Below are 25,145 nucleotides of genomic sequence, written 5' to 3'. Positions count from 1 at the left end.
TGTAAAGGAAGTCATGACAGGATATTGTAAGGCAACTATAACAATCATGACTATACACTAATAAACACAGGTTTGCTTACTATATTCAATTTCAAGTCATATTCCTCAGTCTCATACATAGCACCTTTAATAAGTTTGGTGAACACTGTCAGACTGGAAACTCTGCTACCGGATACAGATTAGCAACTTTCATAAACTCTGATCAATATAAAAATAAGCTTTGTTTTGTCCCATACAAACCTTTGGCCAGAAGGAGAACATAGCTCTGTCTGCAAACATCTGAGACGCAGAAGGCTCGACGTCGTCCACTCCGAAGTAGTCACGGGTCTCGTCTCGAGCTGTGCTCAGAGAGGCGTTACTCTCCTCGTCAAAGTTCTTTCTCTCAGAGGAACCTCCGGCTGAAACAAGACAGAGACAACAATATTAGTCCTTTATTTAATTCCTTGTTCCTCAAGGTCTGCTTATGACAGCTTTGTGAATTTGTATTTTATGTGAGAGCGCAAAGACAAGGTTAAACGCAGCAAAACAGTCAATGAGCATGGAGAAATAAGAGCACTTAGTAAAAATTGAAAAAACAGCGGTGTGTTTGGGTTGGTGTGAACAGTGAGCGGCTCAGTATTATTTAAAGAAACAGGCGCTGAAAGCGAGCATTCTGAACCAGAACCATTCATTAAGAACCAGAACCATGTTCCACTGTGGAGAACGTGTGATACAAGACCCATGTCACTGATATGTACATGTCCTCTGCTCTGATTTTACCTTCTGCTTGTGAAGACTTCTCCGATTTGTCATCCTCGTCCATCTTCTCCTCTTCCTCCTCCTCCGAGACTTTGTCAGTGTTTGGTTTGGGGTCAGTAGAGTCTCCTGAGGATGCCTCTTGCTCTTCAATAGCTGGGACAGAGATTGTTTCAGGCTCGGCGTCCGTGTTGTTCACTTGATCGGCTTCCATAGAGCTTTCTTCATGTTTTACTTCTTCCTTTACTTTGTCTTCTCCCTGTTCTTCTGCCTCCATCTTCTCCTCCTTGGGCTCCTCCAGTTCCGGCTGCTTTGGCTCCTCCTCCTCCTTAGGAAGCTCAGGTATTTCCGAACTCATCTCCTCCTTAATTTCTTCCTTCACCTCTTCTCCAGTTTCCAGTTTGCTCTCCACACTTTCTCCAGGCTCCTCCTTGAGTTCATCCTCTTTGACCAGAGCCTGAGGAGTGAGGGGGTTTGAGGCAGGTGCCAGTTCGGTTCCCTTATTCTGAGTGAATCTGCGGTGAGCCTCTAGGAAGCCGAGCTCGGGGTCGTTGAGGATGTGGTAGTCTGTGCGGCTGACCCCATGTTTGGCGGCCCCTCGGAGGAGATCCCGGTCATGTTTTCCTGGCTCCCACCAGGCTGGGAGATCCTGGCTCGGCTGGCAGAGGCGGAGACGCTCCTCCAGCTGAGGATGATGGAGAACCTGCTCTCTGATCCTCCGCAGAAGCTCAATACGATACAGAGTCCGAGAGGCTCGCTCCTCTGTGATGGGGTCGATGATCAGGCTGGGGTCAGACAGATCCGCTGAAAGAGAGGTGGAGGGTGGAGAGAAAAAAGGTTGAGACCAAAAGGCACCTAAATAAAAAGCATACGACTATATCTAGAACCCTGTCCTTCAAAAACAGTTTTTTTTTTTATTCTTTCATCATCAGGTGCACAGTACAAACATGCTTTCGAAGATAAAACAGGTAGAAATATCTGATCTTATAAAGCATTGCATGGATTTCAGTAACCTGCTAATGTCCATATATAATTTCCCAGGAATACATATTTAGATATATCCACAAACAACAAAAATGATTAATACTATACCATTTAATATTCTTTCAAGTAAATGATCACTGGAACCACATCAAATGAAAAATATGAAATAACTAGGGACCATTTAATTAAAAATGGCCGTTTTTAAATGTAACTTTGCAGTTACATTTTCCATGTAGTTTCCATATTAAATTTCTTTAATTTTTTTTCTCTCCATTGTGTTATTTTGCAGGGCTGTGGCTTCTCCGAGGAGACTGATAATTTTCTACTCATTGTCATCTAATACGTCTTCTGGCGATAGTTCCAAAACAAAGTATGATGGTTCTAATAGCAAGTCTAGATCTAAACATTTTCCCATTTAATTTGATATATTTTGTGCACGATCCCTTACATAACCACACTAAACAGCTTTTAGAAGGACATACCTGCGTCGCCTTTGACCTGCATGCGGCAGACGCGTTTGCACATGGCCACGAACGCGTAGTAATATTTCTCCAGGCTCTCATCCGTCTTTTTGTCCAGACGAGCAATTGCGCGGAACTGAGTCCAATCAAAGCACTGATGTTGGATGTCGTAAACGACGCCGAATGTCGAAACCACACGGTAGAAATCTGCCTCCTCTCGCCGGGTCCATCTGAAGATCAGACAGCAGGAGTTATGGAGGAGTTAAGCAAGTCATACGGGTGAAATGCAAGGAAGAAAGTGCTCTCCACAGAACCTCAATCGCAGCTTAATTTGAAAAGAATGCTTCAGACCTCAAAAAAGCAGGAGAATCCCAGAGCTCTGAGACTTGGGTTTAACAGGAGATGGGTTAGGCATTCACAACCAAATGTGTATTGACCTCTTAGGCACTGCATATAAGTGGTTAAGGTGGCCTCAATCTCTTTGAACAAATTCCTAAGCATCACTCCACCCTATTCAACACCATGACCAACAGCAACCAGACACTAACGTATTAAAAGCCACTAGAAAGTTTTTATTTTGAGATGTCTCGCTATATTAAATTTAATAAACACCAGTATTCAAGCCCTGACAATTGTTAGGCCCAATCCCATTTGGGCCTAGCGGTGCTCTGTAGCAGCTCTGCACCAGTCTGCAGTGATATCAGAGGAGCTGCTGGACTTGAGCTACATTTAGGGCATCAATGGCCTTCAGAAGAGTTCCACAATATATTATCCCCCTCTCCTCACTCTTGTGATATGGAGCTCACTTTCTTTTTGCCTCACTTAAGGCAAAAAGAAAAACCTCAGGTTTCGTTTCAAGATGTAACTGCTACCTCAGTTAAGGAAGAAAGCAAAATCTATTAAGCTTAAGCGTCAGGATGTTACTGCTGCCTCATTTAAGGTGGACAAAATTATTTGAAGTTTAGGTGTTTTGAAGCTATATTCTTAAGAGCAGAATAATCTATTATTCTCCAAAGCATCACCTCTGTCTCCTCTCTTTGTAGTAGGCAGCCCCATCAGCCAGCAGGGCGGCGCTCTCAGGAAGGAACGGTGAACTTTTCAGGAAGGAGCCACTGTCTGCCAGGAAAGCCGTCGGCGCCATGTCCTGTCCGAAAGCCCCACCCTCTGTGACCATGGCGAGGATGTCGTCACGGTGACGTCGTCGTCGTCGTCCGTCTGGTTTGGTCAAAGCCTCCTGCCTCAGCTGCTCCCTCTTGTGGCTGCGCTGGTATGCAGTGATGAGGCGGCGGAGACGAGCCGTCAGTGCAGAGGCTGGGGGCCAGTAAAGCTTCCCTGATTTTCCGTTCTCTCCAGATTTTGCAGCAACTGAGACAACAGAGAATCTTTTAGGTTCACAGGCAGTGTGAAAAGACCTTCGTAACCCGTCTAATCGTGATTTTAAACATACAATGTTTAGGTTTCAACATGACGGCGAGAATAAACCAATCTTAAAGTATGTCTGATTGAAATCATTTGCTTAACAGAAAACATTGGCAATGAAATCTCCTATATCTGATTTCATACCCAATTCGAAACTAAAATCAAGAGAGAAGGGTGGTTTCCTACCCTCCTCGAAAAGTTACATAGTGTAGTTTCTGCAGTGCTAAGCCTGGAGTAGCAAAGACAAAAGCTCCATTCTTCCTATTACAGCTCAGTTGAACCTCAATGATTTTGAAGCTGTAATTAAGGTAATAATTCTTTCTACTGTTACTTTAACAAGCCCAATAAATCCCCAACATGCACCTTTTATATACCCTTACAAACTGCAAAGCTTTGCAGCACTTCTGTCATCAGTGCTCCTGCATTTTAGATCCATTTCAGTACAAAACAGCCTTATTAAACACTTATAACATCACAGCAAGTGGACACGTCTCACACAGGATGACACGGAAATGACCGCGGACCCAGACGTGACATAAGACAACAGAGATGAAAATACCTTCTTCTCCCTCAATGTCCATCGTCTCCTCTTTATCATCCAGCGGTGAGTTGGTGAAGTCCTGGAGAATAATAAACAGCAATGTTGTCACCGAGTTAATGTAAAAAAACGATCTGTGAAGTATCTGAGGATGAAGATTGTATAAACTCACGTCCAGATCGTCTTTGAAAGGCATCCGCATGGGTTTGTACTCAGGGTCTTCGTCCTCACTGTGGGAAAGAAACAAAATCATCTATATATAATCTCACAGATTGCTCCCATCAGTCACAAGATTCAAGCCACTGCTGGGTGGGTGGAGGTGAGTAATATAAAGCAGCAAGTGAACAGAGTAATTTTATTAGGCTTAGGTGTCAAGATGAGTCATTAAAAGGTGGAATCCCATAAAGAACAATATGCATTAGAATTTCCACTTTAAATAGTGCAAGTGTTAAATTCTTTTAGGATAAATAAATGTCTATATAGTGATCTGTGGCCTTAAGGTGGAAAGAAAAAGCAGATTCAGGCTCAAGAAATCAACTGCTGCCTCATTTAAGGTGGGATGAAATGACTGATAGAAGGTTCTTTCTTCCTTAAATGATTAAAGAGTAGCATTTTATCACATGTCATTTAATGTGGTAAGAAAAATTTCTTGAAGAAACTTGGGTGTTCTGACATACCTGCCAAGTAATTTAAGGTAGTAAGACCAATTTTATGAAGAAGCTTGTGTCAGGAAGAAATCTATGTCTCATTTAAGGTGGAATGGAAGTTCTAACTCTGCTGCATCACTGTAGAATATGTGTATGTATTGTGGTACATTGTTGTCATCATCATCATCCACCCCTACTTCAGCAAGAAAGTCAGAACAAAGGAGAGAGAGAGAGAGAGAGAGAGAGAGAGAGAGAGAGAGAGTAAAGTCCCTCTCGCTGAGACTGTGATTCTGGGCCAAATTTACCCCTCGACACCATCTGCCACCATGTCCGCTCCCCTCTGCTCGGCCGCGATGGCTTTGGCATCAGGCATCCCCACCCTCTCCAGAAAACACAACGAGGGATCAGCACGCATGGAGTTATACTTCTCATAACCTGAGAGAGAGAGGGAGAACATTTAATTACAGACTCAAGGTCAAACTAGTTCACTTAAAGGTAAACAAAAAGGAGGAGACATAATATATAGAGAAAAGGAAAGACAAATATAGATTTTAAGAGAGAAAGTGTAAGAAAGAAGCAGAGAGGGAGACAGATTCTGAGAGGGATAGAGTGACAGAGTGAAAGATGCAGAGAGAAGGAGAGAGAGATCCAGAAAGGGAGGAATAGAGAGAAAGAAAGAAAAGGTGGTTTGCTGAGTGGAGCGAGGGAAGGATGGAAAGATGTTTGATTAACCGCCCAAATGAGCAGCGATGGAGAGGCTGGAAGCTTAGGTGTGACTCCCCCTTCAGGAACCTAGCTCTCAGTGCAGGAGAACGGGTCTCCATCTCCATCCCTCCGCCCACCTCACAGCCCTGAAGCGGCTCAGCGTTTGGAGACCCCCCTGGACCACAGAACTGATTATAGAGGCTGGCGAGAAGCAGCCAGCAGAAAGTGTGGTGAACCACGGTCAGAGCTGATGGCTCTGCCTCCACTGTCCATAGTCAGGGTCACTGCCCCACCCACATGCTTAAGCTCCACCTCCTACCGTAAGGGTCCAGCCACCTCTGAGGGAGGAGCTGCCTTACTGTCCAAAGAAAAACATGCATCTCCATGTGTGTGGGTGTTTAGTTTACTACATCGTTTGAACACAGCAGCTGTCCTTCACACACTGTGTGTAAATGTCACGGTAAAAGGACCAATAGAAACGCTCCAAAATTACTTATGAAGGAAATATTCGAGAAACATGTCTCTTTGGATAGGAGCAATAAAGAGATACATGAGCAGGAAATATTTAATTAAAATAAATAAATTAATTTAAAAAAAGGCCACACAAAACATCGCCAACATCCGTTGCACATGCACAAAACTAGAAATCTATCAGAATAAAGAGGGGACTAAAAATCAAGAGGAAAGAAAAAAGGAGGAAGGAAAAGCAAGGGAGCCTGTGGTAAACGAGTGCAACAGAGAAGGAAAGCGCCAGTTGAAACTGTGGAAGCGGAACAGATTTGAGGCTGAGGCTCTGCGGGGGAGAGGAGCAGCAGACTGGACCCACTTCAGCGGAGAGCTGCTGATTTTACCCTCCCTTCCTCCCCCATGCTCTCCCTTTTCTCCCTCTCCTCCCCCTCTCCTGCCTAAACATCACATTTCAATTAGGATTTATGCAGTGACACATTGTTCCTAACTGCCGCTCGGCCCCAGCCAAACTGTAATCACGAGGGGGTTTATGGGCCATCACTCTTTCCTTCCCTCCGCTCTTCCCTCTATTCTTCCTTCCTCCACTCCCTCTTTTTTGCCGCTTCCTCCCGAGACCTCCCCTCGCAATCGGGATTATGATTAAAAACAGGCTCCTGTTGTACACGCGTGTATGTGTTGGGGGCAGAGCTAACGAGGCTGCACTGAGAGAGAGAGAGAGAGAACAGGAAGAGGGGAAAGAAGGAAAGGAAAGAGCAAGGCATAGCTGAACATAGGGAATTAGGAGGCAATGGCAAGAGCATGAGGAAAAAGGGAGAGAAGTAGAAAGAGGAGGGAAAGAAGAGTGAGAGCAAGGAAGAGAAAGAGGCAGGATGGAAAGAGGATAGGAGAAAGGAAAATTGAAAAGGGGAGAGAAAGAAGGAATGAGAGAGATAGAAGAGGGGCAAAAGACGAAATGAATATAGAACAGAGAGTGATGAAGAGAAGACAAAAAAACTGTAGTGAGGGAGAGAGCGCAAAAGCAAGAGAGCCTCTCACTCAGAAGCCACTCGTCCAGATTAAATGGCAGCTGTGAGAGTCGGAGGCTGTTATTGAAAACAAAAAAGTGCCTATTACTACATTTAACATCGTTACCAGAGAACCGCTGACATTTCTCTCCCTCTCTCACTTTAAAGAGCCAGTGTATCACATTTTCCCTGTGTTTACATTCCTCTCGAGGTCTATTATGAAGTCATTAATTTTAGCATTTCCAACTAGGGCTGGGCAATTAATCATCAAAATCATCATTCAGAATGTCTAATCGATGTACTCTTGCCTATATCAATTATATTGATATAGGCATTCATTGTTTATTCTGTTAATATGTCCCCACTGTGGGTTCATGTACTGTACCTTTAAAACCACACTACTCCGCTGTACTCATGACTCTGACCCATCCAATCTGCCACATGAAGGAGAACCTAAACACGGAGGTGGACCATGTGACTCGAGCAGCTCATACCAAAGAAAAACGCTGCTCATCACCCAGCACTAGTTCCCGCCCAGATGTAGTCTGAATGCTACCAAGCTGGGAGAGTGAAACTTGGCGCCACTTCACTGCTGCAAAAAAACAACAATCCTAACAGCAGCAGCTCAACACGTTTGGAAGAGAACACCAACTGCCCTGTCATGTTTACTAACAGACTCAGACACAAGGCTAATTATACTCTCACGGATATTACGGATGGCTATGGCATCTCCTACTATTTGACAGCAGTCAGTAAGCCTAAAAGTGACATGTAGATGAGCTCTGTTCTGATTGGCAGGCTCGGGCACAGGGCAGGGTCTAACTGTGTATCAACAAACCTGTGTTTTCTGAAGGCATACACTCAAAGCATTAGGGGGACATTTTTCAGAGTTGCACAAGGTATTTTCAGAACAGACGAGTATAAGGACCAGGGACGTGTGCGCACACGTGCGTGTCGTGACCTGCTACAGCTTCTGTCCTTACCGTGTTTGAAGACACCGATGAGGAGGGACTTGTCAGCCTCCTGGTCCCACCAATCTGCCGGGACCTCTGCGTGGAACGGCTGAGGGATCCACACATCCAGCTCACTAGAGAGAGAGAGAGAGGGATAGATAGAGATGGATAGTTGAAGAGAGGGGAGAGGATAGACAGATAGAGAGAGGGATAGACAGAGATAGAGAGATGGAAACAGATGCATAGAGAGCAAGCGAGGGGGGAGGAGAGAGAGAGAGAGCAAGCGAGGGGGGAGGAGAGAGGGAGGGGAAAAGAGAGAGAGAGCGAGGTAAACAAACACAGGAAGTGTGATTAAGCCAGAGATGCGATGAATAATCTAAGAAGGGGAGTAATGTCCACCAACAGCTGGCAGGAAACGTGGCCGTTAACATCTCACTGAGCTCAGGCTGTGCTCCCAAACTGCATTTATAACATGTTTATTAAGAAATGATCTACATCACTACCACTCCAAAACAGGATCACACTTTATAAAAGTGGGGTTTATAAAGGGTTAAACAAGGAGTTAATTAACATCATTAACTTCATCATTATAACATTTACACAGACATAAGAAAATTTTAGCAAATGTTTAAGGTAGACTGAATGCAGTAGACCTTAAGTGACCATAACCTGTCAATCACTTAAGATGGACTGGAAGCAACAGAATGTAACTGCTGCAACATTTAATGTGGATTGCAGGCACCAGATTGTAGCTAGGGCATAATTTAAGATAAACAAAGGCACCAGAAAAAAAAAACTGAGCAATGTTCAAGGTCAACTGGATGCAGTAGTGAACTAGTGAATCATTTAAGGTGGACTGGCGGCACAAGGCTGTAACTGGTGCATCTATGAGTACAGAGATTCCAGAATAACTACAGCACAATTTAAGGTGGACCAGACACATACTAATAAATTTGCAACATTTCAAATATCACAATTTTTAAACCACGCAAAAACCCTTTATTGTAAAGTGGTACATTCTGGGAGTTCAGAGCCAAAGTGATCGTGGCCAATAGATCTGAGCCACCACCATCTTTTCTCCACACACACACTCAATTAAAACTTCAGTCAAGTCCTCGAGAGCATCAGCATGGCAGGCACGTCTGCACATTATCCATGCATGCACATCTGGGTGAGAGAGAGAGGGAGGGGGAGGAGGAGAAGGTGATGGAAGGAGAGCAGAGATAACAGCAGGAGAGAGAAAGAGAGAGAGAGAGACCAACCTTGAATCCGCTCCCTCCAGGATGCGGTCTGCCAGGTCTCCGACGACTTCCTGTCTCAGATAATACAGCATACGCACCCTCAGCAACACTCTAAAAAAGACAGGGAGAGAAAAACAAGTGAAAAAGAGGGAGGACAGAAGAAAGAGGGTCAGAATAGCTTACAGCCTGAAAAGAGAAGAGGGAGAGTACAAAAGAGGGACACAGGCGCAAAGTCAGAGAGAGAAGGGGGTGGGGTGGGGGGCAGAAGGAAAAACAAGTTGGAGGACAGTGAAAGACCAAAACAGAACCTGAGATAGATGAGAGAGAGACAGACACACAAGAAAAAGACAGAGAGAGAGAGAGAGAAAGAGAGAGAGACAGTGGTGGAGCAGCAGTGTTTGGTTGGCGTGAGCGGCGGTTCATCCATCATTCTGCCAGCGCTGATTAGCCTCGCCGCACGCCAGCCTCCACGCCTGACAGATGGCACCACATAATCACCTCTGTGTGTGTGTGTGTGTGTGTCTTTCACCCGGTTCCAACAGGTCTGCGCGGCTGGCACCTGGCCTGGCACCACGCCGCTGCAGCACGGGGGAGAAACGCCCGCCACTCTCTCCCTCCCTCCTCTCTATCTCACTCTCCCTCATATGCATCCTGTTCTCCATCTCTCTCCTTCATCCACCCAGCCTCTCTCTACCATATTCGATTTCTCCTGCACTTTCACTCTCCCATCTCACTCCCTCCCATCATTCCATCTATTACTTCAACAGTCTCTCTTCTGGCTCCATCTCCCTCAATGTCTCTCTGCTCTCTTTCTCCAAGTCTTTCTCTTAAATTATTGATCTGCCTTTCTCTAGATAGTAGTGAGAGTGAAACAAGAGAGTTTAAAAAAATTATGGTGAGAGAAGAGAGAGCAGAAGAAAGAAGAAAAGAGAATGAAACAGACACAGAGAAGGCAGAAGTGAGTGGGCAAGCAACAAAGTGAGAGTGAGCGACAGAGCGAGAAAAACGTAAGACAGTAAGACAGACGGCCAGCAGCGCGCCCCCTCCCTCCCACTCCGGGCGAGACCCAACAATGGAGCGCTGGCAGCAGAAATTATTTATCAAATGAAATCAGAGAGGCCTCTCAAAACAAAGGGGAGGGAAAACAGCGCAGGGTGTGTGAGGGACGACAGCATGGTGCCAGTGAGGGACAACAGACAGCGTGGGGTGACCCAGGTGAAGTAAGGGAGAAACTCTCATCTCAAATTTGGACCAGATCCTTATTTGGATTTCACACTGGGCTGGATTGAAATCCGACTTCACACCACAGCGTTCAGCCTTTCAGTTTTCCTTCCTCTACCTGTCTATAAACACCGTTTGTCACAGACTCCCATACCTCTGGAATAAACATTTAAAACAGGTAGGGTATCATCTGCAATGGGCGGGGACTAGGCTGTGGGTGTCTTGTGGGTGTTTATACACCTGGCTTTTCATGTGGGATGAGCGAAATCAGAATGTGACCTGATCACCAAAAACAGCTCTAAAAGGCTCAAAGTAATCAGATTCATGAGATGTGATTTTGATCATACCTTATGCACAATGCATACTTTCACACTGCGCTTAAACTGATCATAACCAGATTTTGGATTGAGAATGTGTCCTTTTAAATAAACCCAAACACCCACAGAGGTTCAGGATGTTGAGAACCAGAACTGCTCTGTAGATCTGAACACTGTAGCTGTCCTCATCACTGAAAATTGGAACAGAAATAAAGAGCATGTGTCAATCTAGGCTCTTACTTGTTGCAGTGGTGTTTGAGGTGTCTCTTGTAGCTGTCCTCCTGCAGCAGGACGTCAGGATTACAGTCGCTCAGCCAGTCTGCCTGGGGCATGTGAGGCTGGGCCACCGGCAGCTTGCCTTTTTTACCTTTACGCCCTCGAGGAACAGGAGCAGAGAGACCTACAGACAGATATAATCCAACAACTGTCCAATTATTAAAAAAGATTAACCTAAAAATTAAGCAAGTGAGAATAATTTGTTGGTCGCTGCATTCATTAAGAGCTCTATCGGGAAAACGCACTGCAGAAGCATGTGATGAATTTGTTCTCTTGTTGGAGATATTATGGATATTGATAGATAATATTCCAAAAGTATGCAAGAGCTTGGGTTTAGAAGATTTAAATACGGGGACTTCAACTGTTAGTGATTGAGAGCGTATTAAACAGGACGTCTATAATTGTGGGTGAACGCATTCAGAAGCTAAACATCTTAAGGTGGAGTGGTGTGTTTAAGGAGAAAAAACACTATGTAGCTGAAGTGTAACTTTTCTAAGATTTTGTTCACTGTTTGAATTACCACAGAAATTCATTTGAAACTCGACTCGTTCAGTTTTGTAACACTGTCAGTAACGCAGTTTGCCTTCTCCAGAGTTTGGAGACATTTCCACCTTAAGTGATCCGAAACAGCAAAAATAAGTCAGTGTTACCCCCACCCTTATAGAACAGGAATAGAGCAACAGCGCTTGGAGTCTCTCCGTGTCTAAAAACCTCCAGACAGTGTCTCTTTGAGAGAGCCTAGCATACTGGACCGAAAGACCCCCCCCCCCCCATTTACAGATACTGGGTTTCCAGTGCAAACCGACGGGACAGCAGCAAACGGGGAGGAAACTCCCTCTGAGTTTTACACAAAGTGTTTTTGGCTGAAAACGTCACCATACCAACTGGTATCCATATGACCGCAAGAGCTTCATTTACTAAATATTAAGACATGCCTGTTTTTTCTGCAGTGTGTATCCCACAGGAAAAGCTCTACACAAAGATCAGATGTGTGGGCAGGGTTCGAGTAATGAGCTTGGGTCTGGGAGGATTAAGAATCAAGGATTTCCCTGTGTATGAAAACAGAACTTGAATCTTCTTAAACTGATGGTTTCAATGAGACCACTCTATGCTCACCGGAGTGGTTGGAGAGCGTGCGACTCTGCCCATCCTCTGTGGGCGTGATGAGGTCCCAGATGAAGCTCTTGATGTTCTCGTCTCCTCTGTAGTGCAGCAGACAGTAGGCCAGTAGCGCTCGGCAGATCAGCTCCACGTCTCGCTCCCGTAATGGACGTTTAAATCGGCCATGAGACAGTATCTCTCTCCAGCGACCCCAGCTGGGAAAAAAAAAATGGGGGAGAGAAATGGGGGTGTCAGTAAGGGCTTTATAAATAAAGATATCTTCAGATACATCTGAATTGCAGGGCCAAGAAGCTGTTGCACAAGCAATCAATGATTCTGAAAGCTAATCAATGGCTCAGCCATTGCAGGGACCCGTTAGAGCAGGGCCGTTAGTGTTCTCCTCCAAGCGTGTTCATCTGTCCAGTGATAAACAGCAGTCTGAACGCTATTCTACCCTTACAGTTGTGGAAATGTCTGATGGATTTTTCGTTGACAGTTCAGTGACGAATGCACACTGCCAGAGATCAAGAGGTCGACATGGAGTGATGAGAAGTGGCACAAAATGAGCCTTCAGAGTGAGGCGAAAATGTTCAGCTCAAATTTATGCAAATGAGGAGTGACGTGAGGAAGCATCTACCAAACAAGTGGAGACTCAACTCACTGGACCAGTCAGTGACCACGGCGTGGAGACCCACTGCCCTCGTTATTTAATGGAGGCAGCTCTCAGACTTAGAGTAGAAGAGAGCTCTGCCCCAGGGGGTATCTGGAGTGTATGGGTGGGTTTTGGGGGTAGAAAGGGAGAGAGGGAGCAGAGAGGCAAACACTCAATATCAAGACAAGAAGGAAAGAGATGGGCAGGAAGGAGAACGATAATAGAGACAGACAGACAGGAAGAGAAATAGATAAGGGGGAAAAAAAAAAAAAAAACGGGAGAGAGAACGATATGAGGGAGACAGACAGGACAGATAAAAGGAGACAAAGACTGAAAGAGAGATTCCAGTGCTTCAAAGGCTTCAGATGTGGTGGATCCAATTTACTGAGTGTAGTCAAGGGGTCCAGACATCACAGTGCGGAAGGGAAGAAGGGAGGGCATTTATTATTATTATTAATAATAATAATAACAGCAGCGGCACTGGCCTGAAGCGCCATGTGCAGTGAGCTGTGGTTATCAGACAGATCTGAGGCTTCCCCCTTGATTAACTGCGTGTTAAGCCCACTAACCAACGTGAGATAACAGTGGTTTACGTACAGACTTCCTGCTGCTGCTTCTCAAAACACAGCAGCACTGGACAGATCAACGCACTTGGAGGAGAATGCTAACCACCCAGATCTTTTACACCAGGCATCAGACTCCTGCACTGGGTAGAACGTTGCGTATGGTGGAGTCAGAGGATTCGATCCACCCTGTCTCTGTCCTCCTAAACTTTCGCTGACTTTTCTGTTTCTTTACGAGACAAAAATAATGACAAAGACATTAAAATAAATGCAGCCCCTGATTTTTTAAAATCACATTTAAATGACATCTGTGTCTATCCTCAGAAAACAAAGACGAGCACAGAGCTCAAAGCCTGTACTGAAACAGTAGCAGTACCCGGTATGTACTGTATGGAAACAGTGGCAGGGTTTGACCACAGAAGCGTGATAAGCAAAAGTTTAACCACTGCTGAGTTGCGGTTACTGTGATAATCTTCACACAGCACAAACCTGCCATTAGACTGAGTTGGAGACGAGAGAGAGAGGGGCTTCCAGGTATCTCGTCCAGAGCAGAAAATGAGAGGAGGCGGTGTTTGGGTGGCGATGAAACGAGGCAGGAATATTCCTGTCTCATGGCGTTGGGACGGACTTTTTGGGACCGTTTCCATGGAGCGCTTTGGCTCGAGGCTTTATCAGAGGAACTGAGGGACATGGCCTGGAAAAGGCTGAGTGGAGGTGGGGCAAGGGGGCTGGTGTGTGTGGAACTGGGACAAGGAAGAGGACATTTGGAGATAAAGCTGGTGTGGCATTTTTTTCTTGTTCAGTTTATATTTGAGGGCAGCATCTTCCTCACAGATCTGGTACTTTTGTAGATGCCTGATTGTGTTTAACGAGGTTTATGATAAAGGATACACTTCACTGAGCAGGTTGTGGGTATCATTAGTAATAATAATTTATTATTAATAAAAAAAAAAAAAAAATCAACATTATAATTTCATCTCTATTATGAGATTTAAAATGTATGCTGTGTTAAATACTGAATTAATATCATTGTGCCCAGAGACTTAACGCAGGTTTTAACACTTCCTGATTGGCACTTATGTGATAAATCACTATAATTAAAAGAGAAATGTTTTTACACCCACACACTTTGAAACAAGACCACCCATTAATTTTCTGTAAGCTGCTTAAGTCAGAAAACTTTGGATAAAACAAGTCGTTCTGATACTGTTTTGCTTCTAATGTCAAGTGCAGAGACTTTAGAATGGCACTGCCCCCTCACCTCAGTCTGCAAAATCACAGCACTGACAATGAGTAAACGAGAATGGAGAAGAAAGCGAACTAAACGAAAATGGCTAAAAGCCAGAGCTCCTCACTTCTGTGCGCTTGGGAGGTGAACAGCGAGTGACTCATCATTTAAAAGAATGGGCGCTGAAAGCATTTGGAATAGGGCTGTTTAGACAGGGGGAGAACGCTGCTGTGGGGCTTTGACCAAAGCAGGTCATAGATGTTTCATTAAGAATCAGAACTGTGTTTCTTTTCAAGGTCACGTCATATCCACCCCTCCTCTACATGTTTAAATAAAGCTCACCCATAGACCAGCAGGTTTTTCTCCACCCGGAAACATTCGCTGCGGGGGTACCCCTGGGTTTTATCTTGGGGTCTGCGAGGTTTTTGAACAGGTTTGTCCTCCGAGTCGCTCTCCAGCTCTGAATACTCCAGCAGTTCGTCCTCCTTCATGGAGCTGTAGTGCCGAGTCTGCTTCCTGACCCGAGGCGTGTCGATCACCAGGGTGTTCTGAGGAGAGAGCGTGAGATACCGAACACATGTTAGCACAGTAACAATCCTCCACACAGTGAGCCATGAACATGGGAAGTGGGGGAGCTGGAGAGCGGCTGCTGTTCAAGATTGTTAGATGTTCAATTTCTAATGAAAGGTATAATCAATGTTTTACATATTTTTACATTATGTATTTTGGACGTATAAACCAAGACTGTAAGGCTATATTTAGGGTCACATGTTAAAAAATAAAATTTAGTTTGAGAATAAAGTCATAACACATGAAGTATATAAATTGACCATGGATAACAAGGGCATCTGATTCTGCTTGTGCATCTACACTGCATTTTACGGTAAAGCCCGTTTCTGAGAGAGACAGGAAAACCTGCTGATCACTGAAAGGCACATACTACATCTCCAAAAGAGCCAGAATCTAAATTAAACAAATAAAATAAATATATACTGAGATTTAATCCCAGACACAAACGCCTGGACAAAAGAAAATGTTATAATTGTTATAAAGAATAGATAAACCACTAATACAGAGGACATTCACAGTTTCCCTGTTATTAGAATCAGGTTGTTATCAGAAAACCAGACCGCAGCCAGATCCACAGAGAATAAATGGGGAAAGTGCTTCTGCTGTAGAAATCTGTTAGTGCTACTTTAATGTTTAAAATGTGATGTTGGTCTGAAAATTACTGCTTTAATCTTAAAATATTATGTCCTTTTCTGAAATCTTGATATTCCGCCCCCCCTTTACAACAAGTGGCCTTTATGAATTTGAGTGTGTTAAACAATGCATTTGTTTCCAAAATCTAAACTAGCCACAAACTGAAAGTATAAATAAAAAGAATAAATTTGCTGCTGAAAATTTCAAAACTCCCCAACCTTAGACACCTTCCCTGCAGTGCTACACAAGCTCCAGGCAGATCTACCCACTCTGCAGTACCCACTCCTACTATTCAGACACAGCATGGCTTGGGGGCAGCAGAAGAAAACAATATTGTGATAAAGCACTTTGGTTTGCGTTAAATCGTGAGGATTCCCGCCGTAAAGCCGTAAGCAGCTTAGAGGCTGGAATTCTCCGGAGTGGAGAGAGCAGCGGTAATTACGGCAAACGCTTCCCATGGCCAAGTTTAAACAATTTCGCCTTTGCCCAATTACGACTACATTCCTCGCACTGTTAGCCTGGGGAAATAAGCCTCATTAATTATGCTCAGATAGCATATTTATGAGGAGTGACACCACCATCGAGTGCTGGGGAAATCCACACACACACACACGGACCTTTAATTATCAATCTCCAGCTAAACCCTACGAAGGCGATAGCCATCAGAAAGCTGCTAAGGCGTGACCCTGACGTTAATGAAACAATGATTAACAGTCCTCTATAAATCCCTCACACTTCACCACACAAGAGAGCGAGCCGCAGATTAGCGCACAGGGCTTTAACTACATCTCCCATGAGGCATTTCTTCACGCACTCTTGTTCCATCTCGGAAATCCCCATCTGACACGAAGATGATGAGAATGATGATGCAGTGGCCTACCCTTCCATTGAGGACATCCAGGTCCAGCTCTGCCTTTTTTGCCCATTTCTGCCAGAAATCTGGGTCCTCCAGAGAAATATCCGTCCTGTTCCCAGAGGACACGAAGCTGGCCTGGAGAGGAGATGAATGAATTAAACACAAAGAACATCCCACCACTTTAATAAGAGTTTTATAGGGCAAAACCAGAGTAAACACGTCGCCCTATTCGTCTCCTACCTTCGCGAAAGTAGAGCCCTTCCCCTCAGACTCGATGGTAATGGTCTGTGTGCGTCTCTGTAAAATCTGGTCAATGTCCTCCTCGCAGAATTTAGAGCCTTCGTCCTCCTCCTCCATTAGGGCTCCGTAGGCCCCTTTGCGAAGGAGATCCTCAATCTCCTTCTTGGAGAGTTGCTGCACCTGAAACAATGCGCGTTAAAGAGAACAATCAGGTAACCTCAAATGCTACTTTTTTGCTGCATGGTACCAACTGTGCTGTGCTAAAGGTAGAGCTTGTTCCTTCCTTGTTGCAGCATCAATATCTTGTTGGATTCTTTTGTCAGCCACCAATCCAAGGAGCGTTTGAACCTCTTCGAAAGGCCACAAGTTTACAGAGGGTTTGTTCTGGACGTCTGCATTGCGTGGCATAGAGCAACGACTCTCTCTGGACAATCAGCACACTGCAAAGTTTACACGTCATGGTTTAATCCCTACTCAACTCGCTCTGAACTACAAGAATGCCAATATTCACATCCTCCAAAGCCCTACAGGTATTCTAAGAAGCTAAAAACAAGAGGCAATATGGTGAATTTATTTATTATTATTATTTTTTTTAAACAGATTTTATTGACCCTCTCTAGATGGTGAAAATGAATGGGGGGCAGTGGTATTAGAGGCCTATCCACCAGCTGCCAGCATGTGGAAAGTATGTTTGATTAATGAACCATCTGGAATAGAGTTTCTAGCGCAGCTCCATGAAATGGAGGCTCGCTCTCTGGCACTGCAGGCGGTCCGTACCCCATTGGCAGCGTTCTCTCGTCCACTCATGGACTGCAGCACGGCTTTGTCCAGCCCTAGCTTCAGACTGGCCTTGTCGAACATCTCCCTCTCGTACGAGTTTCTGGTGATCAGACGGTAAATCTTTACCGCTTTGCTCTGTCCAATCCTGTGGCATCTAGCTTGGGCCTAGAAGAGGAGAGGAGGAGAGATAAGAGCTCCTGTCACAGGGCTTTTTTTAACCACCAAAATTACACACATCAAAAATGATCAGCTAAAACATCGTCAGAGAAGTTTACTTCTAGTGTTCATCCAGACATTAGAGTCAAAATAAAGAATAAAAGCTAAAGAAACACATTCTGTTCTAAACAGAGAGAAAACCAACAACTACAAGAAAAATTCACACTGTATATAATACAGCAAGGTAAAACACAACACACACCCAGCTCAAAGACACGAGGCAGTGACTACATTTTACAAAATATTAAGCAAATATGAAAGAGATGAGAAGAATTTATTGGTCGCTTCATTCGCCATGAGCTCCATCAGGGAAAAGCGCTGCAGAAACATGTGATGGATTTGTTCTGTTCTTGGGGATAATATTGTATCCAAAAGTGTGTGTGAGATCGAAAACGTAGAGAATTAAAAGGGGACGTCTATGATTGTGGGGAAACAATTCGCTGTTTGTTTATGTGGACCGGTGTGTTTTGAGAATAAAAAAAATGACTGTACAAAACTAACGTTTAACTTCTATCCATCTTATGTTTTTTCTGAATTTTGTAAGTAGTTTTTTTTTTTTACAATCATGAATACCACCTTTAATACTTGATTTTATGTTATTTTTGTTGAATAAAATGAGAATTGTCATTTTTAAAACAACACAGTTACCATGAAGTGCCAGAAAAGGCAGGAGGATGTTTCAGTTTTGAATGAACTGGGATTTTAGCCACAAATCTGATCAACTTTAACACACTGTAGAGCAGCTGTAGTAAGAACACGACCAAACAGACGCAGTACGCTGTCATACTCCTGGGTTTTAAGCGTGAACCCGACTGAGCGTTCACTAACAGACCGAGAAAACTGCTCATGTTGCATAATACAAGAGCCACATTCCATCCAGGCGCTCGGCTGGAAGCGTCCCATTATAAAAGGGCTTTGGAGGAATAAAATAGTTTCCCATGGAGGCTACCAGCAGCGCAGTTCGCTGCTAATGACCTGCAAGAGCGCAGGCAGAGCTGGGTTTCTACCTGCAGGTCATTCTGAGGGTTCCAGTCTGAGTCGAAGATGATGCAGGTGTCAGCAGCCGTCAGGTTAATGCCCAGGCCTCCAGCTCGGGTGCACAGCAGGAAGACGAATCTGTCCGAATCGGGCCGAGAGAAGCGGTCGATGGCCGCCTGGCGGAGGTTTCCTCTCACTCTGCCGTCGATACGCTCATATGGGTACCTGCAGCACAGTGTTAATTCTGTTATCAAAAATTATGATGAAAATATTACTTGATGACTGATTTTTCGACTAGACGACAAAAAAAACCCATCCAAACATTTGAAAATCAGAACTACGACACAGTCAATGAATTAAAAAAAAAAAAACACAAAAATGAAACATTGATGAATGACCTGATATTTCTGAATTGAAAACAGAAAACTGCAAGAAAACAATAAGAGTAAAATGCTGTTTGCTGTTTTCAGGGTAATGAGGCGCATTCCCATTTCCTGCTGTGCTGTCCCTCTCTGTTCAGACGACTCAGAACCACATTCTGAAATCATTTTACACACAGCATAAAAATAACCCCACAGTGTAAGAGAGTAAAGGCTTTTACTGAAGAGTCTTCGACTCCCAACGAATCAAATCTTCGGGAGCTGCTCGTATTGACTGTATCATTGACTCTTTCAGTCTTGTAACAACTTAAATGTAATAACTTTTACGCTTAAAATCCCTAAAATAGAAAAATCTTTTAAAATACATAATTACAATTAGGCTGAACATTTTGGAAATTTAATTGACCTAAATTAGACAAAAACACTGTCGTCGTGACCAAAACTACACTAACTAATAATAATTAAACGCTTAAAGTGTAAACCTAATACATATTTTAATCAAAAGAGACTAAAGGAATCAAAATCTGCTGTCACAATTAACACTGGTCACTTCAAGGAGGAAACCATTTTCACTTCTCAAGCCGGAACTTAGTTGTAATGCTTGTTTACAGTTCATGAAAATAGCAAGACCTGATTTGATGGCATTATTAGACACATTATTAGTTCTGGATCACATGCACCACTCCAACTAATCTCAGAATACTGGATGGTACTCCATCACTCCAGAGAACATCTTGAGAACGTCAGGGGGATTTTAAAAATTCCTGGCACTGAGCAGTGACCTTAGGCTCTTACGCTCGTGTGCATCTGCTCCAGAGTGTCCCATTTCGATTTCTGATTTTCTAAATAGATTCTGTAGATGTGTGGGGCACTGTTTTCATGCGACCTACCGTTTCTGGATGAGATAGTCCTCCAGGATGTCCAGACAGCGTACCATCTGGGAGAAGATGAGCACCCTGTGGCCCCCAGCCTTGAGCTTGGGCAGGAGTTTGTCAATCAGGACCAGTTTTCCTGCAGCCTGTATCATGGCCTGGAGGTGAAACTCTGGCAGGTCGGTGGGGTGGGTCTCCCTAAACTCCTCCATGATCTTCTCCTCAGCTCCTGGAGACAGCAAAAGCAGAGTTTGAAATAAAACTCAAGGGAATAGACGACAAAATGTAGAGCCACAGATGACCCGACACACCTTAAATGCTGTAAATGCAATGTTTCAGTTTGTAATTTCCCCAACATAGGACACACAAGGGTTCCTGTCCCTTTACATATTGTGTGGATATTTTACTGCCCCTATAGGCTTGTTGTTTGCTGTTCAGAGAACTCAAGCTCTGTCGTTCATAAACAGAGTTCTGACCACTTATATTTATGCCATCTTATGTTTATTTTATTCTGAGCGCACAGAGCAGGCCGTCTCTTCAGCTTGTCAGTGTGGCTCACTGCAGTGGCAGAGTCGGGCTGCATTCTAGACAAAGGTCATCATTTACCAAATATTTTCTGAGATAAACCAATAAAGAAATTAAAGAATAGCACAGTGCTTTCCAAAATAATGGCCTCACAGACAGCATAAATACTTATACTAGGCTAATTATTTTATGGTACTCTCTCACAAGGACTCCTCCAGCTGTAGTCAGGCAGTGGACAGTTGTGTTTTGGGGGTGTGGCTACAGTTTATACTCACTGAGATCTACAAACTGCACACCAACACTGACACTCAATTTTCTGCACATTTTCCACATAAAATAAATTTTTCCAATGTTGTCTATTCGAAACCTCTATTTTTGTATATTTGCATAATTTTCATGTATGTATATATATATATATATATATATATATATATATATATATATATATATATATATATTTTTTTTTTTTTTTTTTGTTATTTGTGAACTGTTCTCTCTTATTTATACCTTAATCGTTAACGAAAAGAAAGAAAACACCCCTGACAAACTCCTCCTGGGGTCTAGCCCTCACCGTTGATGAGGTAGGGATGATTGCAGCACTTCCTGAGCTCCATCATGGTGTTGAGCAGGTTGGGGACATTGGACCCTCCCCCACCCCCTCCTCCGCTCTTCGACAGGAAGGCGAAATTCTTCTCCAGAATGGCACGGTAGTATTTCTTCTGCACATTGGTGAGCTCCACCTCGATGATAGTCTCCTCTTTTGGTGCAAGGTTCTTCTCCACGTCCTCCTTCAGTCTCCTCAGCATCATGGGTTTCAGGATCCCCTGCAGCTTCTGGACCTGAGAGGAAGAAAGAAAAAAACCCTGGGTTCAAGATTTCAAGAGAGCAAGAGTGAGACAGCAAGAGAGAGCACAAATGCAAATGAGGGGGGAGAAAGAAAAAAAAAAGACAGGACAGAGCAAGAGAAGGAGAAACACTTGAGAAAAGGAAAAATAAGGGAGGGAAAAAGAGAAAATGTCAGAGTGAAAGGAAGAGAAAAATACAACGAAAAAATTTACAAAAGGAGAAGGGATAAAAGGAGTGCAACAGGCAAAAAAAAAGAAAAAAAAAAAAAAAACCTACTGCACAAACTTACTGAAACAAGAGAGAGAACAAAATTGCAAAAGAAAGACAGAGAAAGCACTAGAGTGATACAGTAAAAGAAAGCAAGAAAGTGTATGCAAAAGAGTGTATTTACTGTTATATTCATAAAGAGGCACAGTGTCTAACCTGTTCCTCGGTTTTTAAATCTCCAAACTCCTGCATGAAAGTGGACTCTGAAGGAAAGCGGTCCGGCTCCAGGAAATTCAGGAGACTGAAGAGTTCCTCCACAGTGTTTTGCAGCGGCGTTCCTGTCAGGAGAACCTTGTGTTCCTGAAGGAGATGAACAGCTTTGATAAACATACAAAATACCACAACCCATCGTCACCCGGTGCATAAGGAACAAACTCACGAAGTCAGTTTTCTGAGAGCACAAACACGAGGTTAAATGCAGTAAAACAGACAATGAGCGCTGAGTAAAAACTGAGAAAACTAAAAGGGAGAATAAAGAGAACTGAGCAAAAACAGCTAAAAACCAGAGATTCTGCTCCACGCTCCTCACTACTGTGCACTCGGGGGTTGGGGTTGAACAGATAGGAGCTCATCATTTAAAGTAACGGGTGCTGAAAGCTGCCGTTCTCATCAGGGACGTTTAGACAGGGGGAGATCGCTCAGTCTGAATCAATTTAAGATACAGTACAGGCTACTTGTCTGGAGAGTACCTGTATGTAGGTCTCTAGGTTTTGGGACAAACAGAAAACACTGACCATGTCCATCATCTTGAGCCCCTCCAGCAGTTTGCAGTTTCTGTTCTTCAGGCGATGAGCTTCGTCGATTATCACACAGCGCCACGGCACGCTGCGCAACTCCGGGCAGTCAGCCAGGATCATCTCAAATGTGGTGATGATGGCGTGGAACTTATATGCTCCCTTCATAATACGACCCTGAAGGAGGAGGGGGTAAAGAAACACATTCAGAGAGAGAGAGAGAGAGAGAACAGAAAAGACAGGGATGGAGAGAAACAGAAATATATAGGAGAGAATAGAGACGGGGGTTGGAACTGGAACACCCAGAGAAAACCCACAAACAGTATGCCATAGCGGGGTTTGAACCCACAAACACGGGACCCTGAAACTATGTGAAAGACTACCTGCAGTGCCACTGTGCTGCCCTTATATACAGTGGCACTGTGCTTGGGGGGGGGGTCTCCCAGGTGAAGAGGTGTGCTGTGATTTTTACCTGTGCATCTCTGTAGTTCATCTCGTAGGTCTGGATGGTCTTCCTGCTGGCCTGACTCCCGTGATATACCACCACGTTCAGCTCTGTCCAGGTCCTGAACTCCCGCTCCCAGTTAGGAATGGTGGAGAGAGGGGCGATGACTAGGAAAGGGCCATGGATTCCCTTCAGGAAGATCTCATACAGGAAGGTGATGGACTGGATAGTTTTCCCCAGACCCATCTCATCTGCTAAAATACAGTTTCGTCTGGAGGACATCAGCAGGGAAATTACTCAAGTTAGTGTCCAGTGTTTTTACAAAACGTCTGTCTTTCTTTGGTCAAAACTACACAAGCCCCACAACAGTTTTCTCCCCTGTCTAAACAGCCCTGTTCAGAATGCCCGCTTTTAGCACCGGTTTCTTTAAATAATAAATCCAACCTGAGCAGTGAGGAGCAGCACTGGGTTTTAGACATTTTCGCTCTGTTCTCTTCTTTGTTCTTATTTTCATTTATTTTTTACTCTTATTTCTCTGCGCTTGTTTTGTCTGTTTTGCTGCATTTCACCTTGTGTTTGCGCTCTCACATAAATGCAGGTCTTCTAACTTAGGCAACACACAGAAAATTGACTGGAGGTTACTGTTTGACAGTGTGGGGGTTGGGGAGCTCCAGATCAACACTTCAATGTAAACATGCCCTGAACAGGGGAGTTCCATAACTGCCCTGGATCAGCAGGAAAAGTGAAAGAACAGAACTTCTTCCTCCTCAACATCCACAGCTGAGAGGGTGGGTAAGGTCCTGGGGTCCGATGTGGCTGCCCTGTGCTTCTGGGGGGTGTGTGTGTGTGTGAGAGAGAGAGAGAGAAACTGTGCCTCCAAATTTAGTCTGTGACACACTGTACTGCTTTGCTATGACAATAAAAAGCAGATCTCAGTGATTTAAACACACACAATGTGCCCTTTAAATTTAGTGGATATTTCCCCAATGACACAAACAATGAAAATAATCTGAATTCATCTGGAACAAAGCCTTTTCAAAAGCTTTTCCATTAAACACCCTCCTGCTCCAGTCAAGTCTCCTATTCTAAGGCTGAACTCTTGTCTGACAGAGGAGAAATGCTGCTGTGTTTGTGTGTTTATGTCCTGCTGTATTAAACCAGTGTGAGGAGCAGAGTAACGTAATTGCACACATACGTGTTGTACCAGTTGAAGAGCAGCCAGTTGACTCCTTCCAGCTGGTATTCCCTGAGTGCGTTGCTGTTTTTATATTCCCTCGAACTCTCGGATTTCTGCCAGTCGCTGGAGGGAGGTCGCTCCTGTTTCAAATAAAACAATTCCCGTTAGTGGTTTCCAGAAAACCGCAAGAACGTGGCCCTTTTTCCTCTTTTCTCACCCCCCCCCCCCCCTCCCCACCCCCACCACCACCACCCCAAGCTCTGTCTTGGCTCTAGGAGGAGGAAAACAAAAGCCCCATGCAGCAAGTCCATAGAACCAGAATCTGTTCATCTTCTCAGTCATTTCTTCCAAGTAATTTCTATAAAGTTAAAGTTAAAGCATCCAAGTGTTTCTAGCTCAAGCTCTGTTTCCTTCTAATAAAAACTACAAATTAATATAAGTCTAAATAAAATGTTTCGTATTAAAAAAATTGGCCTAAACTCGGCCCAAAACCCAGTGTTTTTTTTGTTTGGTAGCAGAACTCTCTCAGGTCAACTTCACTGTGTGCTGAACTGAGTTTCAGCATCTAACCCGGTAAAACTTTACTGAGAATGGACACGGCGTGTCTGTCTATAAGCCTGTCTGTGTGTAACAGTGTGTCTCTGTCTCTATGATTGTCTGTCTGTATGTACCATAATCTGTCTGTCTCTACATGTATCTGTCTCAGAGACATACATGGGTACACACAGACAGGCTCAGTGTGTAGAAGTCTGTCTGTGGTAAATGCAGACAGGCTTACAGACAGAGATACAGACTCGGGTACACAGTCTCTGTTTGTCCATCTGTACCCGAGTCGGTCTCTCTGCATCTGATTGTCTCTCACTCTGCGTCCACTATGTCTCTTAACATCTGTCTGTTCCTCTGTATTTGTGTCTGTCCGGGTCTGTCCTCACCACTCGTTTCAGCTGCGGCTCTTGTGCCATCACTCTCTCAAATTCGTCGATCTTCGCCTGGTCGATATCAGCCTTTAGCTCCCAGGTGCTGTCCTCGTACGGCAGAGAGCACCATTTCACCAGGTACAGTTTCACTGGCTGAGGAGAGACAACACAAACTTCATCTGGAAGTGTCTTTTCA

At 44.2% G+C, this 25,145-nt stretch overlaps 1 protein-coding gene across 1 annotated transcript in view; it reads right to left on the bottom strand.

The window, feature by feature from the left end:
* chd7 (chromodomain helicase DNA binding protein 7) overlaps positions 1 to 25,145 on the bottom strand; it is an 86,679-nt gene that overhangs the window by 7,936 nt on the left and 53,598 nt on the right. The window contains exons 13-35 of the mRNA XM_066662354.1: positions 24,965 to 25,102; positions 24,051 to 24,172; positions 22,883 to 23,126; positions 22,411 to 22,587; positions 21,833 to 21,976; positions 21,135 to 21,402; positions 20,057 to 20,267; positions 18,816 to 19,011; positions 17,590 to 17,757; positions 16,813 to 16,992; positions 16,597 to 16,707; positions 14,856 to 15,061; positions 12,086 to 12,285; positions 10,934 to 11,093; positions 9,177 to 9,266; positions 7,945 to 8,048; positions 5,090 to 5,219; positions 4,310 to 4,367; positions 4,159 to 4,219; positions 3,203 to 3,545; positions 2,202 to 2,410; positions 760 to 1,539; positions 241 to 398 (exon numbers count right to left, since the gene is read on the bottom strand). Coding sequence (XP_066518451.1) covers positions 241 to 398; positions 760 to 1,539; positions 2,202 to 2,410; positions 3,203 to 3,545; positions 4,159 to 4,219; positions 4,310 to 4,367; positions 5,090 to 5,219; positions 7,945 to 8,048; positions 9,177 to 9,266; positions 10,934 to 11,093; positions 12,086 to 12,285; positions 14,856 to 15,061; positions 16,597 to 16,707; positions 16,813 to 16,992; positions 17,590 to 17,757; positions 18,816 to 19,011; positions 20,057 to 20,267; positions 21,135 to 21,402; positions 21,833 to 21,976; positions 22,411 to 22,587; positions 22,883 to 23,126; positions 24,051 to 24,172; positions 24,965 to 25,102 — 4,458 coding nt within the window. The remainder of the gene's footprint in view (positions 1 to 240; positions 399 to 759; positions 1,540 to 2,201; positions 2,411 to 3,202; positions 3,546 to 4,158; positions 4,220 to 4,309; positions 4,368 to 5,089; positions 5,220 to 7,944; positions 8,049 to 9,176; positions 9,267 to 10,933; positions 11,094 to 12,085; positions 12,286 to 14,855; positions 15,062 to 16,596; positions 16,708 to 16,812; positions 16,993 to 17,589; positions 17,758 to 18,815; positions 19,012 to 20,056; positions 20,268 to 21,134; positions 21,403 to 21,832; positions 21,977 to 22,410; positions 22,588 to 22,882; positions 23,127 to 24,050; positions 24,173 to 24,964; positions 25,103 to 25,145) is intronic.

The sequence above is a fragment of the Hoplias malabaricus genome, chromosome 1 (genome assembly GCF_029633855.1).
Source record: "Hoplias malabaricus isolate fHopMal1 chromosome 1, fHopMal1.hap1, whole genome shotgun sequence".
NCBI lineage: Eukaryota > Metazoa > Chordata > Actinopteri > Characiformes > Erythrinidae > Hoplias > Hoplias malabaricus.
Note: the sequence above shows the minus strand (reverse complement) of the source record. Positions and strands in the feature narration are given on the sequence as shown.